We start from the raw sequence: 14,412 nt of genomic DNA, 5'->3' as shown, positions 1-14,412 counted from the left end.
TAACCACAAAAAATCCAGCAGTTCACCAAGTCTTGTCTCTTTCTGAAGTTCTGCTCCAGTCATCCCAAAATGGGAACAGTGAAGGTACAGAAGTCTCAGACACAAAAACTATTACCTAGACTGGTAATAGCTTGGATTAGCTTCCAAACAGGGATAAAACAATGAAAGGTAAACTGAGATAGGACTCTTCAAACTGAGAAAAGGCTGTAGAGAATTGGGAATGGTGCAAAAAGATCAGTAGGAATTATCAGTACTTGCACTCTTACTTTTTAATTAAAGAAGATTAGACAATTAATTCTAACTTACTGATAGAAAAATAATAAAAAATTTCTGTCCATTTTTCAGTGGACAGACTAAAACCCCCAAATCTTTTCTGTTGCAAGTGGTAGCAAATTCTAAAGCATATAAGATACTTATGCAAAGGAACTTGACAGTACATATTCAGTAGACTGAGGATCTTATACACCACAGAGAGTCTCAGTTGTAATAAAATGGGCTGAGACAAAAATAAATAGACCCTGGATTAACAGGTTGAAGCATTATGGGGGTGTATACATGAAAAACTGAGGTGGGTAGAGGAACTGGAAACTGAGGCAGCAAGTATCTCCTTGTAGTGTTTCTTATAATTAAAACGTCAGGCAACATTGCTATATCCTATTCTTTATTACAAACCTTTATTATAAGCAAGTCAGTGAAAAGACTTCTTGCTCTCAGGAAATATTACTGCTCTAAAAGTAAGAGTATGAACTTACATGCATAATTTGCAATCTCAGGTTTGGCATGAGAAATCTTGCTTAACAAAGATGACTTTCCTGCATTTGGAAACCTAGAAGGAAATCAGAAGTGTATCAGGATTGATACACTGAATAAACACCTATGTGACTCCTGTATATTTATTTCCAAAGGTATTCAATGCTATCAACTCATTTTTGCACTCATCTACTCAGACTAACTTTTTTTTTTTTTTTACAAAATGAACATGCCCCATATCATTATGATTTACTTTTTGACATCAAATGTGAATAATTTTTCTAAATCCAACAATGCTTCCTAAAGATGCAGGCAGGAGAGTTATGTCAATACATGTTTAGTATATTTAAGGGAAATCTTTCCAAGTCATTCAGACAGAAATATAGAAATACCATCCAGGTGTACTTGGATGCACTCTTCACGTGCTATAGCTGATTTTGTAAATTATGCTTGCATTCTAAAAAGCTGTCATGCAAATACATCTTACCAGTTGGATTTACAGTCTCTTAGCATACACATCATGGTTTAGGAAACTCTACACTTTAAGTACCAATTATATCTATGCTAGAGCTCAGCTGACATAGCAAAGCAAATGTAAACTCAGAGAGAGTGAGACTGTGTATATAGACACATGTGCACAGTGTAAGTGTGGTTTTAAGGCAGTGAAGTCGCGTGTGGGATCCTGAAACTAGTACTAACCTGTTTTGTTACCAAGTAAAACTAAAAGAACACCTAGGAGCTGGTCTGTGCACACCTGATTGTTGTAACATTTTCCCTTTAAAAGGGATAGCTATACCTGCATCCTAAAACAAAAGTGTTCCTTAAGGGATACATCAGCTTTTACAAAAGCTCCTTTACAGAATAAATCTACCCAATGAAATGGAAACCTAAATTAGGATTGAAATTTTAACACTTGTTTTAAAGATTAACCTGAGCTGGAAAAGGCACAATAACTTTAATCCATGTAAAACTTGAAGTTAATCCTGACATCCAAGGATAGACTACAGTCCTTATTCTCAGCACACACTCCATCCAGAAAGTCCACACAAGACTTGTGTTCCAGTCAAATTCACAAATATTCACCACAGCATGATCAAAGAAAAGTTGCCTCTGTCTACAGGCAAGTCAACACAGTCACAAGATATAAAGGCAGGTGTCCCACAGAAAAACAAATACTCTCCACTTGAATACATGGAGAACTATGGCCTGTTAACAAGGCTGGTACTACATCACAGCCTTTATAAAGGGATTGTACATAAATCTTTCTTAAAAAAAAAAAAAAAAAAAAAAAAAAAAAAAAAAAAAAAAAAGCAACCTAATGACTCTTGTTAAAATAGGGAAACTATTGAGTCCAGTTTTCATATACTCTGATGTTGAAAGGTGCCATAAAGACACTCCAGAAGGTTACTCTGGTCATATCCTGGAGAGAGCACTTTGTTTCCACTGAAGTAAAATATGTTCTTTGAAGTTTAAATTGCAACCCAGACTAACACATCACAACCTGTACCCAAACTTGATGGGCCTTTCTCAAGTCTACATGTTTGTTGTTTTTTTTTTTTTACCTGATCTAATAGCAAACCACTCGCAAAAAAGGTAAAAATGGCAAACACAAAGAGATCAAAGTAAAACCACAAACTATCAGAGACTGATTCATACTCTCAAAAAGAAAATTATATGCTTCTCTAATTGACTGATAATGATTTTTGTGTCCATTTTGAAGGCAAACTGTCAGCTAAAATACATTATTAAAGAAGCATCAGCATCATAAAACTCCTGTACTTTCACTCTGATCAAAACAAGAAAAAAAAATCTGTCATGTAATTATTGAAGACCAATTGAATATTATGTAACTTTTGAGAATTTTTATATTAACAAAATTATTTCTAATAACAGAAAAAGAAAAATGTAGTTAGAAAACCATGCTGTTTCCACTTCAAGTTTCCATTTTTTATTGGTATATACCAACTAGACTATTTCCACTTCAAACTCATCATTTCATGTTTCCTATGTCTTTTTATTAAAAAGGACCACAGGGCTGATTTATGTTAGCAGATGGCGAATAGAACAACAGTTGTACAACACTACAAGTGTAGGTTGTTGAAAGCTTTGTCCAAATTAAAATATATTTATGAGCATTATTATAAAGCAGCAACATCAATATGCAACCCCTACTGTTCTTGTTTTGAATTACTTCCTTCCAACATTAAATGCTGGTTTTCTGGGAGAGTAGGAAACATAGCCTTTGGAATTCTCTTCAGAATTGCTGAAAGAATCTACCTGTGCCAGTGCCATGAAGTTAAACATGCAATATGCAGTGTTCTTGGCTCTGTTTTGCACCTCATACCTACTTAATAAATATTCTGCTAATAATGTTGTGGCCATCACTGCAACTGCTAAATACAATTATATTACTAATTACATGTTATCCTGATTCATTAAGCCTTTTGCTCACCAAAACATAATGACTACTTTGAAAATGTTAAAATTAATTTTAATAGCTTTAAACTCAATCTGATTTTTTCAAACTGCAAATAACCTATGTGACAATGCAAATGCACAATTAACACTCATCATCCAAACTCTCAAATTTCTTTGAAATTGAATTTGAAATATACTACTCTGTTTTCTAAGCTACAGTACTTACCCAACTAAACCAACATCTGCTATAAGTTTCAAATCAAGGTGAACGGTTCTCCTCTGACCTTTGCAAGGCAGAAAGTTTGTAGCCAAAGAGCCTCCAAGACCTCCACGAGCTGCTAAGAATTTCTCTCCTGCTGCATTAAGCTCTCCTGAAAATAAATTCGTTAGTGAAAAAACACAATCCCCTGCAGTAGTTCAGTTGTGGTTTTCCATCTAAATCTCTCCAGTTATGAGACAATTTTCTGTATGCTTCCTTGCAAGAACTGTGTCCTCAAGGTCATGGTGATTTTCCTTGTTTGGCAACAAATGAAAGTCATCACACCCCAGTATTCTTCTCTGTCATACAGCCAATCACCTCAAGAAAACTACAGACAGGCAAGATGCCCAAGATGGAGGTTCTGAACCCTCCAATACTTGAATTCAACAATGCAAGGAAAAATATGCATTGATAGAGATGTGGCTCCCTTCAGATGGTTCATATTTTTACATTAAGATGCAGACTGTGATATCTCCCTTAAGGTCAGAATAATTAAAACAACAAAAAAGCGCAACATTTGGATGTCTTTAGCCCCCTGATATGTCTGCACCATAAACAAATATTGCAATACATCCAATTCAGTTAAACATCCAAATCAGGGCAATTTGGGAATTCAGTTTTAATTCTAAGCAGTCTGAAAAATTCTGAGAAACTGCAAAGGAACCATTGAGAGCTATTCCAAGTGTATTGAAGGATCTTCCTCCTGAGTGAAAAATAGGTATGCATTTTAAGTAACCTCCAATGTTGACATTCAGCAAGGATCTTTGTCTTTTAAGCATTTTCATAATTCAGTAAAGATATAGGGACACTTACTTGGGTTTATGGAGACAAAATTTATGTGAGGTCATGAATGGCCCTGTGGAGGATCAGTATGGCTTCCACTTGTTTCCAACAGCAAAAGGCTTGTATGTTGTGACAGAAATCAACTACTGCTAATTTCTGGAAGGGGTCCCTGCTTTTCCAACAATTTTTACAGTGTATTTTTCAACTCTTTGGCCAAACAAAGAAAAACACACATATATTTTGGAAAACGTGTAACCTTAAAATATCCTAGTATTAGAAATCTACTAGATGTTGTCAGTCAATGTGACAAACATTAGATCCCTTAAAATAAAGCAAATGTTCTTACCAATCTGCTTGCCATCATCATCAAGAACTGAAATTCCCAAAGGCACATGAACTTCACGATCTTTTCCTTTTTCACCTTTTAGAGCTTTAACACTGGGAGAAATTAAACCAGATTTAGTAACTTAAGCTGACCTTTTGCTTTCTGGAAAACTTGCAAGTAACAACTTCTATGAAATAGATTCTTACCTGCTGTTGGCTCCTGTTCCAGCTATAAATCGCTTGTGGGGATATTTCTCCCTAATGCTCTTTAAGGTAGTCCTTTCTCGAGCGACGAACCAGACATCACCACCTCGTCCTCCTTCTCCTCCCAGGTTGGGATAACCCATTCCACCAGTTCCTCCTCTCACATAGACCCGCAAATTGTCTATGAAGTTGCTGTACTAATGAAACAACAGTTTCAACATCAGTTAATTAGGTTCTGTTTACATTTCGCTTCATACAAACGTGTGTAAAACCGCCTGGACTGATCTTTCACGGCAACGGATGAAACTGCAGAAAGCAGCACGTACAGTTTTAAATCAATGTTAGGCATGTCCTCCCCGGCAGCGACACCTCACGGCGCGCAGGGCCGCGGGCCGGGCCGGGCCCCGGAGCCCCGCGTGTGCCGCCGGGGGACACGGCCCTGAGGGCCCCGGGCTCTGCGGGCAGCACGGGCAGGGCGGGAGCGGCCGGGGCAGGGCGGGGGCGGCCAGCGCCACCCGGCACACGGGGAGTCCCGCGGAGGCCCCGGAACCGGGACCGCCGCTCGCTGCCGGCCCCCCCGCCCCCGCCACCCGGGCACCTTCCCCACTGGCCCCGGGCCGGCCGCACTGACCTTCCGCAGCGCCGCCGCGCCGCACCGCACCATGGCGGGAGCAGCCGCCGCCCGGGCCCGAGCCCAGGCCCGCGGCAGTGCAGACGGCACGGGTAGGAGGGCAGGAGAGCGGGCCGGCTCCGTGCGCCGCCCGGCCCCGGCACAGACCCGGCCCCGCTCCGGCCCTGCAGACGCGCAGGCGCGGCCCGGCCCGCGCGGTCCCGCCGCTGAGGGGCTGGGGCAGCTCCGGGCACGGCGCGGCGGGGCCGGGCTCCCTGCCGGGCTCCCTGCCGGGCTCCTTGCCGGGCTCCTTGCCGGGCTCCCTGCCGGGCTCCCTGCCAGGTCTCTGCCGGGCTCCCTGCCAGGTCTCTGCCGGGCACGGCCGGCCCCGCGCCTCGGGCCGAGGGCGGCAGCGACGCCGAGATCCCCAGGGCCAGAAGGAGTTAACGAGTCGTCCAGAGAGTTCCAGAGGATGAGAAGGGGGTGTTAAACAGGCTCCTGCCTCGCCAGTAAAGCAGGTCTCGTACCCTCAAAGGAGGGACCCTGGGCAAAGGACACCTGGGCTTTTATCGCACGTTCTTGTAGAGACCTCGGCTCCTGCTATGTCGCTGGCTGTCTCTTGTCACCTGTTGTGTCCCTTGTCCCCTGGCTGGCGCCACAGGCCGCCCTGTGTGCATTACAAGGGGATTGGTGCCAGTTCCCCGCCTTTAGAACCCGGCAGGGGGAGGTGGCGACCCCAGAACGCCAAACATAAAGAACAGAAGACTGAGCATGTGGACTGATTAGTGTAGGAAAGGAAATAATAACTTAAGCAACAGAAGATAGGATACTAACTAGTAACTAGATACCTTGTAGCCAATGAACTGTTACTTCTTTGCTTGCTAAAATATATATATAGTGTAAAGTTTTGAGAATTTGCAGGCTCGATTTGTGGAAAACTTCCACCTCGCGCCCTGCACAGAACAAACGATGTCTCCTTTAAAAAGGAGAGGTTTAGAAACCTGTCCGTGTTTACAGAGCCCCTAACCTGGCAGCAGCAGCAGTGCCGGAGGGGAGAGCCCCAGCTGCAGCAGCGGCCGGGGCTGGTTACAGCGGCGCCTTCTCCTTGGAGCCCGAGTGCTGGGTCGGGACAGGGCTGCTGCTGCTGCTGCCCCAGGCAGCTGGACCCTTTAAAAGCTGTCGGTCATATTGCCGATGTGCTCTCCCTCAAGAAATTGAGACCTGACCTTTAAATTATGCTAATTTTCAGGATAAGTACGACTGTTAAAAATGCATGGCATTAATAAGGCTTAAAAGTGTGTTGCATTTTTTAAATGGTCATGAATAAGAAATTATGTTGTAAATTGTGACATCAATAAGGTCTGAAGTGTAAAATTGGTGAAAAAAATCATAAGAGTCATAGAGTGGTTTGTATAGGAAGGGACTTTAAAGATCATCCAGTTCCAATGTCCCTGTCATGAGCAGGGACACCTTCTACTAGACCAGGTTGCTCCAAACCCCCCATCAACCTGGTTTTGAACACTTCCAAGGATGGGGCATCCACAGCTTCTCTGGGCAACCTGTGCCTCACCACCCTCACAGTAAAGAACATTTTCTGTGTGTCTAACCTAAATATTCCCTCTGTTGGTTTGAACCTATTGCCCCCTGTACTGTCACTGCAGTTCCAGATAAGTCCCTCTCCAGCTTTCCTGTATGGCCATTCTGCATACTTGAAGGTGACTATGAAGTCTCGACACAATCTTCTCCAGGCCAAACAGCCCAAATTTTCCTGACCTGTCCTCAGAGGGGAAATGCTCCAGTCCCCTTAGTAACTTCATGGTCTCCTCTGGGCTTGCTTCAACAGTTCAATGTCCTTCTTGTGTTGGGGGCACCTGAACTGCACACAGTGTTCCAGGTGGAGTCTCATGAGAGCAGAGGAGAAACATCTCCCCCAAGGTCTTTCATAAGTCTCTATTTTGTAGATAAATATTTCTTAGACAATATGAGCATATTTTTAGGTTTTTTTGTGTTTTTTTAAAGCACTGATCCTCATCAAAAAGTAAATATTTTTCTGTTCCTTCATACAGCTTTTCCACAAGGTTTTACATTCTCGATTGCACTTGTTAGCTGGATGAGGAGAATCATTACCATTTACAGTAATTTAATACTAAAAATAACTTTAACAATGCATGTTTCATAATGAAATACTACATTATGAAATGTTACATAATGAAATATTTTTTTTAAAAAATAGAAAACAGTGGTATGCCTTATGCATACTAAATGGCTGAGCAGAACATTTAAGTTCATGTGAATGGCAGAACAGAAATTATTGCCACACCAAAAAATTCAGAATTCCCATGTTGTGCTTTCAGATCATGGGGCCCACATCCACAGTCCTGGAACAGGTATTATGTAAAATCTAGTGGGAAGTGTTTTGAACTGATCAGTTAAGGATCAGTCATGACTGGAAAGTAGCACATGCAGGCCTGGCCTTGTCCTCTTCTGTACTCAGATGTCTTCAGAGGTCAAACCATGCCATGCCCTGTGATCTCCATCTGTCTCTAAGTCTTTGAAGTTAGGTCAGCTGAACTTGGACTGTAATTGCTTATCTTTGAAAAGAAGAAAAGTGACCTGGCCAACCACAGACCCTGAGATCTAGTCTCAGTCTCACTGCAAAGCTTTGGAAAAACTTAGATTTGCTGTTTTAATTCCCAAAAATGTTTGATATGGTACTGCCTGGGAAGGAATGAACATATTTGGGTTAGGAGAGAAACTGAAAAATGAGATAGCCTCAAATAAGGTTGAAAAGAGAAGATGTCAGGCTTAAAGGGTTTGCTTTAGGATGGTCTTATTTGGTATTTTTTGTAGTAGTCCTGATAAAATCAGTAAGAGCACACTCATGAAATTTGGAAATAAGATATACTTAGGAATCATCATATGTACAGAAATGTGCTGTTTTGGCTGGGATAGAGTTAATCTTGTTTCACAGTGACTAGAATGGGGCTGTGATTTGGATTTGTGCTAAGGAGAGTGTTGATAATGCAGGGAATTTTTTAGTTATTGCTGAGCAGGGCTCGCATGGAGCCAAGACCTTTCTGCTCCTCACCCCACCCCCTCAGTGAGTGGGCTGTGAGTTCATGGGAAACTGAGAAAGGACACAGCCAGGACAGCTGGCCCCAACTGACCAAAGCATATCCCATACTATGTGGCATCATGATCAGTAAAAAAAGCCAGGGAAAGATGAAGGAAGGGAGAACAGTTTGAAGTCATATTGTTTGTCTTCTCAAGTTATGTGTCATGGCACCCTGCTTTTCTGGAGATGGCTGCACACCAGCCTGTCCATGGGAATTTGTGAATGAATTCCTTGTTTTACTTTGTTTGCTGCATGGGTTTTGCTTTCCCTATTAATCTGTCTGTATATCAACCCACAAATTTTCTCACTTTTACACTTCCAAATCTTTCCCCCATCCTGCTTGTTAGGGAGAGGGAGCAGCTGCATGGTGCTTAGTTGCTGGATGGGATTAAACCACCACAAGGGAGTATCTCGGGAGCTGGATTTCATTTAATGTAGGGAGGTATTCATACCATTGTGTAAGGCCCTGGCAAAATCTCATTTGGGGTACTGTGAAAACCTAATCAATTGTTCTATAGCTGAGCTAAGGTTGAACTAAGAGAGGGCTAGAGGTAAGTCAGGTTCATCACCAGAGAGCTTGAGAGCCTTTCAAAAGAACTGATCTTAGGATGGCTCAGCTTGTTTACTGCAGTAAAACAAAATCAGAGAGGAGACACAAGTGCTGTCTATAAATATATCAGGAAGGTAAACACAAAGGATGAAAACCATTTAAATGAAGGGGAAAGACACAAGAACAAACAGATATGTACTATTCAGTAATAAATATGTCAGGAAAGCAGAATAATGTTTCTAGTCATTACTGCAATTGACTAATGAAACTGCTTTTCCATGAAATTAGTGGGAACAAAAGTATTTCTATTTTTAATATGGCACTTGATAAATATATGAGATGATTGTATAACAGAGCTTTTTTTTTGTAGTGGCAGGGAACTAGGCCCTGTCATTCAGGAGGATCTTCCTGTTCTGTGTTACCATGCCAATTCATAGTACAAACAGCAGAACATTTTGTTCAGATTTATCATTAATAATATGAGAAGGACCTGTCAGGTTTTTTTCTGAGTGGGCAAGGTTCAGAAGTCCTGTTGTGGTTTGAAAGCAAAACGAGTGAGAGGCTCCAAGTCAGAGATATAATTTAATGAGAAGAAAGGTAAAAAGGTAAAAATAAAATAAAATCAATGCAATAACACAAAGAATCACTGACAGGGTCAGAATACAACCTGAGCAGGATGGTGGAAGCAGTCCAGGTGAAGTGCTCTTCCTGAAGCAGTGATCCTGTAGAGAGGTCTGGGAGCTCTGGTCCTCTGGGAATCCAGTGGGTAAGTGCTGCTTGCACTGTCCCAAATCCCAGCTTATATCCAGGTGAGAATGCTTGGCTCCTCCCCCTGGGCAGAGCATCTCACAATAGCATGAGAAGTGTGAAATGTGTCCTTGATGGCCCATTAACAGAGATAACCCCTGGAGGGAGTTACCTGTGACTCATGGGCCATTAGCAGGAGACACCCCGAAAGTCATTAGCAGAAAAACACCTCAAAGGCGTTAATGGGCCATTAGCAGAAAAGACAGGGGGCTTGGGAAAACACTAGCCCACCTGGTTTCAACAGTTCATGAAGATGGTGATAGAATAAATACTTTGTGTACAGCCTACACTGCAACCCAGGACAAGTCCTTACAAATGCAACACTTAGATTGTGTTACTGTGACTTCAGTAAAGCATATGATGTCAGCCTTCTATAGAAAAGAATAGAAAGAAGGAAATAAGCAAAAGAACTTTTAAGTGAGATGAAAAAAGCACAGGTAAGTTGTAGGTAGTTCTTCGAGGATCAAGTCACAGGCCCAGAGCCCTCCTTGGATACCAGTACAAGTATGTATCAAATTACACCCTGGTTTTGTGCCATGTTCTGCTTTCGTGGTACATAGTGTTTGAATTTAGTCCTTACAACTGTTAAGATCAGCCTGGTCAGAAGCTGGTCCACTTAGCAGAGACTTAAATTCAGTGTGCTGCACTTCCTTAATGTGCAGCAGGAGGTTAACGTGTTAATGTGTAGACTGGCCCAGAGCTGCCAGCAGAGCTACTAACCAATGTTAATTCATGTCATGTAATCAATCCACAACTTGACCTCAAAAAACAGAAATAAAGAAAAGCTTGTCTCCTGTATGTTATGGGTTGAAGGTGTTAAATTTATTGACGTAACACTAGATTTGTTTCAGCAGAGAGCAAGTTTATGCCAACAAGCTCATGCCAGCAGGGAATTAAGCAACATTTCACTTGAAAAGTGGCATTGTGCATTTTCTGGAACCTTTTATAACATTAAGTGGCTCATCACACATACATGATGCTAAGAATTACTGAAATAGAATCATTTAACATGCCGAAGTTTGAGGATATTTAGATGTTTCATTGTCCAAATACCTGACTTCAAAAATGCATCTGGTCTCCTGAAGAGACTCTGTTTGCCAGGGCAGGACTGATTCTATCACCTTTCTCTCATGTTTGCATTGGGGGTGTGTCATACTTGATCTTCAGTAACAGGGCTGAGCACTTCACTGTCAAGCCTGATGGCAGAACATCACTCTGTCATTTTTTTACTTCAGGAGCTGCTAATCAGTGATGCAGAGGGTGACTCAATTCTTTATCCTCAGTGAATCAATCCTGTTTACGTACAAGTGTGCCTATGTCACAGAGATATATATAATTCTGTCACAAAAGGCTGGTAACATTTTAAAGGTTTCCAAACTGATTTTTACATAGTCAATGCACATTCTGAGTTTTGTGATAAATAATACTTTGTTCCTTCTCTTTCATTCTTACTGTGTATATCACTATTTGTATATGATTGCTTGAAAATCACAAGAGTACAGCTACCTCAAATCACAGTTTTACCCCTCTCTCTCTTTTCTTTCATGGTATAAATTACTAAGTAGTGTACTGTCATCAACTCTAAAAAGAAGAAGCCATACAATCTCTTCCCCAAACAATTTCAAAACTTCCGCCAGCAGTTTTTTGAAATTTGTGCTATATGTGGTGTTTTTCTCAGTCTAGAAAATAAATACCTTAGATGGAAATACGTAGAAACTAAGCCAAAATCTTTTAGCAATACAGGTTTATTTAAAGTGGAGTTGAAATAGTCAAAAAATGAAAGTTAGTTTTTCTTTCCTTGTATTTCTGAACATGCACACAGCTGGCAAATTGGCATAATGGTCTTTCTGATTGAGAGCAATAACTTTGCCAACATACCCAAGGTCCAAATATGGTACAATATTAGTGTATTAATTTTACAGTTTTATGGAAAAAAAGAGATTTAACCGATACCAAGGATTGTATACCTTACTTATGCCAGGGATACACTCTTCAGTACAATCAAGTCCCACTATATGGAAGCACCTCAGCTGCCATAATAGAAGGAATAAGTGGAAGTACAACAGTTTAAAACACATGCTATGGAAAGCATGGTGGTTTTAACTAGAAAAAGGAAAAGCAAGAGGAGAGTGATAAAAATAAATCTGTAGGACGAAGAAATATGATCATAGGCTGCCTTCAGTGGCTGTTGGAGTAGAAGGAAATCACTGTGTTTGCACCAGTATCCTGTGCTACTACACCTCGATGTTTTAAGTGGGAATGAAATGAGAAGGGATTGATGCCACAGCCAAGCAGCTGTGAAATTACCCGCCTCTTTACAGGCCTTTAAATGCCTTTGAAATATTGGCAGTTTCATTGTGAGATTGACAACACTAAAAAATTTGATAGTGCATAAAACAAAAAGGGAAAATTTTCTTAACTTGAAAACTTACTGAATGCTGTTTTTTATTAGTGATAAAAAGGAGCTTGCTTAAAGGTAGGTTCCTTGTGAAGTCTTTCTAATGCTTTAATTTCTTTTTTATGAACACTGCCTTAGAATTCCAAAGAATAATTACATCTACTAGAACTTTAGCTCCTTTCAATGATACAATGAGTTCAGAGATAAGCTAACTATATGCCAGTCTCCCAGTTATTTCCTTTTATTTAGTAGTGTAGATTCAAACATGGCTTACTTTTTGAAGCAAGATTTTGAAACAGTGTTGACATAGCTTAGCTGGTAAGGCTTCCAGAAGACACATAATTATTGTGAACACTGTCATTTCAGAGCAGATTTGTATTTGTGCTCAAGTATTGTATATATATTGTTTTTTAAGACAGAAATCACTACATTTCTACTTGAAAAAACTGACTGGCTGTTCCTGTCATGTTGAACAACACCAAAGCATGTTGTGAAACCCTAACAGACCGAATTTTACACTTATTTCTCCCTTTTCATTATTTTGAACATTGTCTCTGCATGTTCTGGTGGGCAAACAGGAACATGCATGGAAACTTTGGTTTATGAATGGGAGTTTATTAAATGAGAATGTTCATGTTCCTGATTAGGAGAAAGATTTGCTATCCATTGTGTTTTCTTCCCTCTGCCCCTCCTCTTCCCTCACCCGAGGCACCCCCACGGCCGAGGGCAGTCTCTGCAGGTGAGGCCCCAGCCCAGGCTGGGCTGACACTGGGCGCTGCTGCACAGAGAGGTGGGGCTGCCACAGCTCCCTCCGCCGACCTTTCAGCTGCTGCTGCTGCTGCTGCTTTGCCAGTGCCAGAGCTGTCCCTGTGCACTGTAACCTCGGCATCCTCGGAGCATCCAGCAGCTGACAGACACTTGCAGCCCTCTCATTAATGTCTTTCTTTTTCTCCAAGTGGCTGACTTCTGTTTTTCAACGCTACTGTTTTCCATCTCCTCCCTTAAATACTGTAAGTACAACTTCTGCTGTGGCTCTTTAGTTATTGCCTTTGTAATTCTTTCTTGTAGCTAATAGTAGGAGTTACTAGAAAGTCTCTGAGTTTTGTTGTGGTCTCTGCTCCTGTTTGTACTGTTCAAATGGGCCTTTAGCATTTCAGTTTTTAAAATGAAAATGATTAAATGAAATTATTAAAACATGAAATCAGAACAACTCAAAATGTTGGTGGTTTCCTGGTGCTGTTTTCCTACTTTGTAGGAAATTGCCAATGTGTCCTTCCTCTGAATGCTGGTGTCTAGTGAAGTGGAAGTTGGAAGAGAAGCATTTTCATCCCTACTTGTTTCTGGAACTAGTTTTCTAAGAACCCAAAGAAGAAAAATTAATGCATGTTGATAAGCTCTCAGGATGCTGAGGCAGATAATCCTGCTGCCTGCTGAAATGTAGCTGGCCCGAGCTTTTAGGAGGGAGCTAGGCTGGAGAGTATCTGTCCGTCTCAGTTCCTTGGGTTCTGAAGCTGAAGTAAAGGAATACATGACTAGGGACCTCAGGTGGCTGCAGCAGTTTGATTACACATTCAAACTAAAAATTATCCCAGGACCCTGAGGTCACAGCAAAAAGGCCTATTTCAAGCTGTCCTGGTTCCTAACCCAGTTTGGTGTGAGTGTGAATTCCATGGTGTCACCCTAGCTCTGTATTCTTACAGACATCCACATAAATGTTGTATCATCTATGGATTATTCTCTTTAATTGCATCACTAGGAGTTGCAGAAAGGATGTCAGTGTGTTAGCACTTAGAAGATATCACAGACTAACTTTTAATATTGTCAGTACCCAGAGATATTTTGAGTGGAAGAGCACACTTGCAGTTCTGGCCAAATTCCCAGTAAAATTTGCACAGCTGCCCAAAATGTTGCCTTTTTTTTTTTTTTTTTTTTTTTTTTTTTTTTTTTTTTTTTTTTTTCTTTTGATTGGTTTCCTCCTTATGATTATTCTCCTGTTCCACTGCACTTTATCTTGATAGAAAGGGCTGATTAAAAAAAATTATCAGGTGTTTTAGTGCTGTTCTGTCTAATCTTGATTCAAGGATATGGAATACACATCACAGGAAGACTGCATTTTTCCCAGGGTAAATCTCTGTATAGTAAAAAATACAGATTCTGTTGCATTTGAAGTTCTCATTATGCCTCCTGTGTTACT

The 14,412-nt window shown here is 41.1% G+C and overlaps 1 protein-coding gene and 1 long non-coding RNA gene across 2 annotated transcripts in view; one reads left to right on the top strand and one right to left on the bottom strand.

Annotated features, from left to right (window-relative positions):
* The window catches only part of CFAP69 (cilia and flagella associated protein 69), a 47,311-nt gene that overhangs the window by 6,774 nt on the left and 26,125 nt on the right, over nt 1-14,412 (bottom strand). The window contains exons 18-21 of the mRNA XM_083880982.1: nt 4,742-4,935; nt 4,557-4,648; nt 3,395-3,539; nt 753-826 (exon numbers count right to left, since the gene is read on the bottom strand). Coding sequence (XP_083737108.1) covers nt 753-826; nt 3,395-3,539; nt 4,557-4,648; nt 4,742-4,935 — 505 coding nt within the window. The remainder of the gene's footprint in view (nt 1-752; nt 827-3,394; nt 3,540-4,556; nt 4,649-4,741; nt 4,936-14,412) is intronic.
* Nucleotides 5,762-13,645, top strand: LOC310917545. Its single transcript, XR_014591461.1, has 3 exons — nt 5,762-5,866; nt 13,175-13,228; nt 13,474-13,645. It is a non-coding gene; the product is annotated as an uncharacterized lncRNA (long non-coding RNA).

The sequence above is a fragment of the Zosterops lateralis genome, assembly GCF_965231275.1.
Source record: "Zosterops lateralis genome assembly, chromosome: 1".
NCBI lineage: Eukaryota > Metazoa > Chordata > Aves > Passeriformes > Zosteropidae > Zosterops > Zosterops lateralis.
Note: the sequence above shows the minus strand (reverse complement) of the source record. Positions and strands in the feature narration are given on the sequence as shown.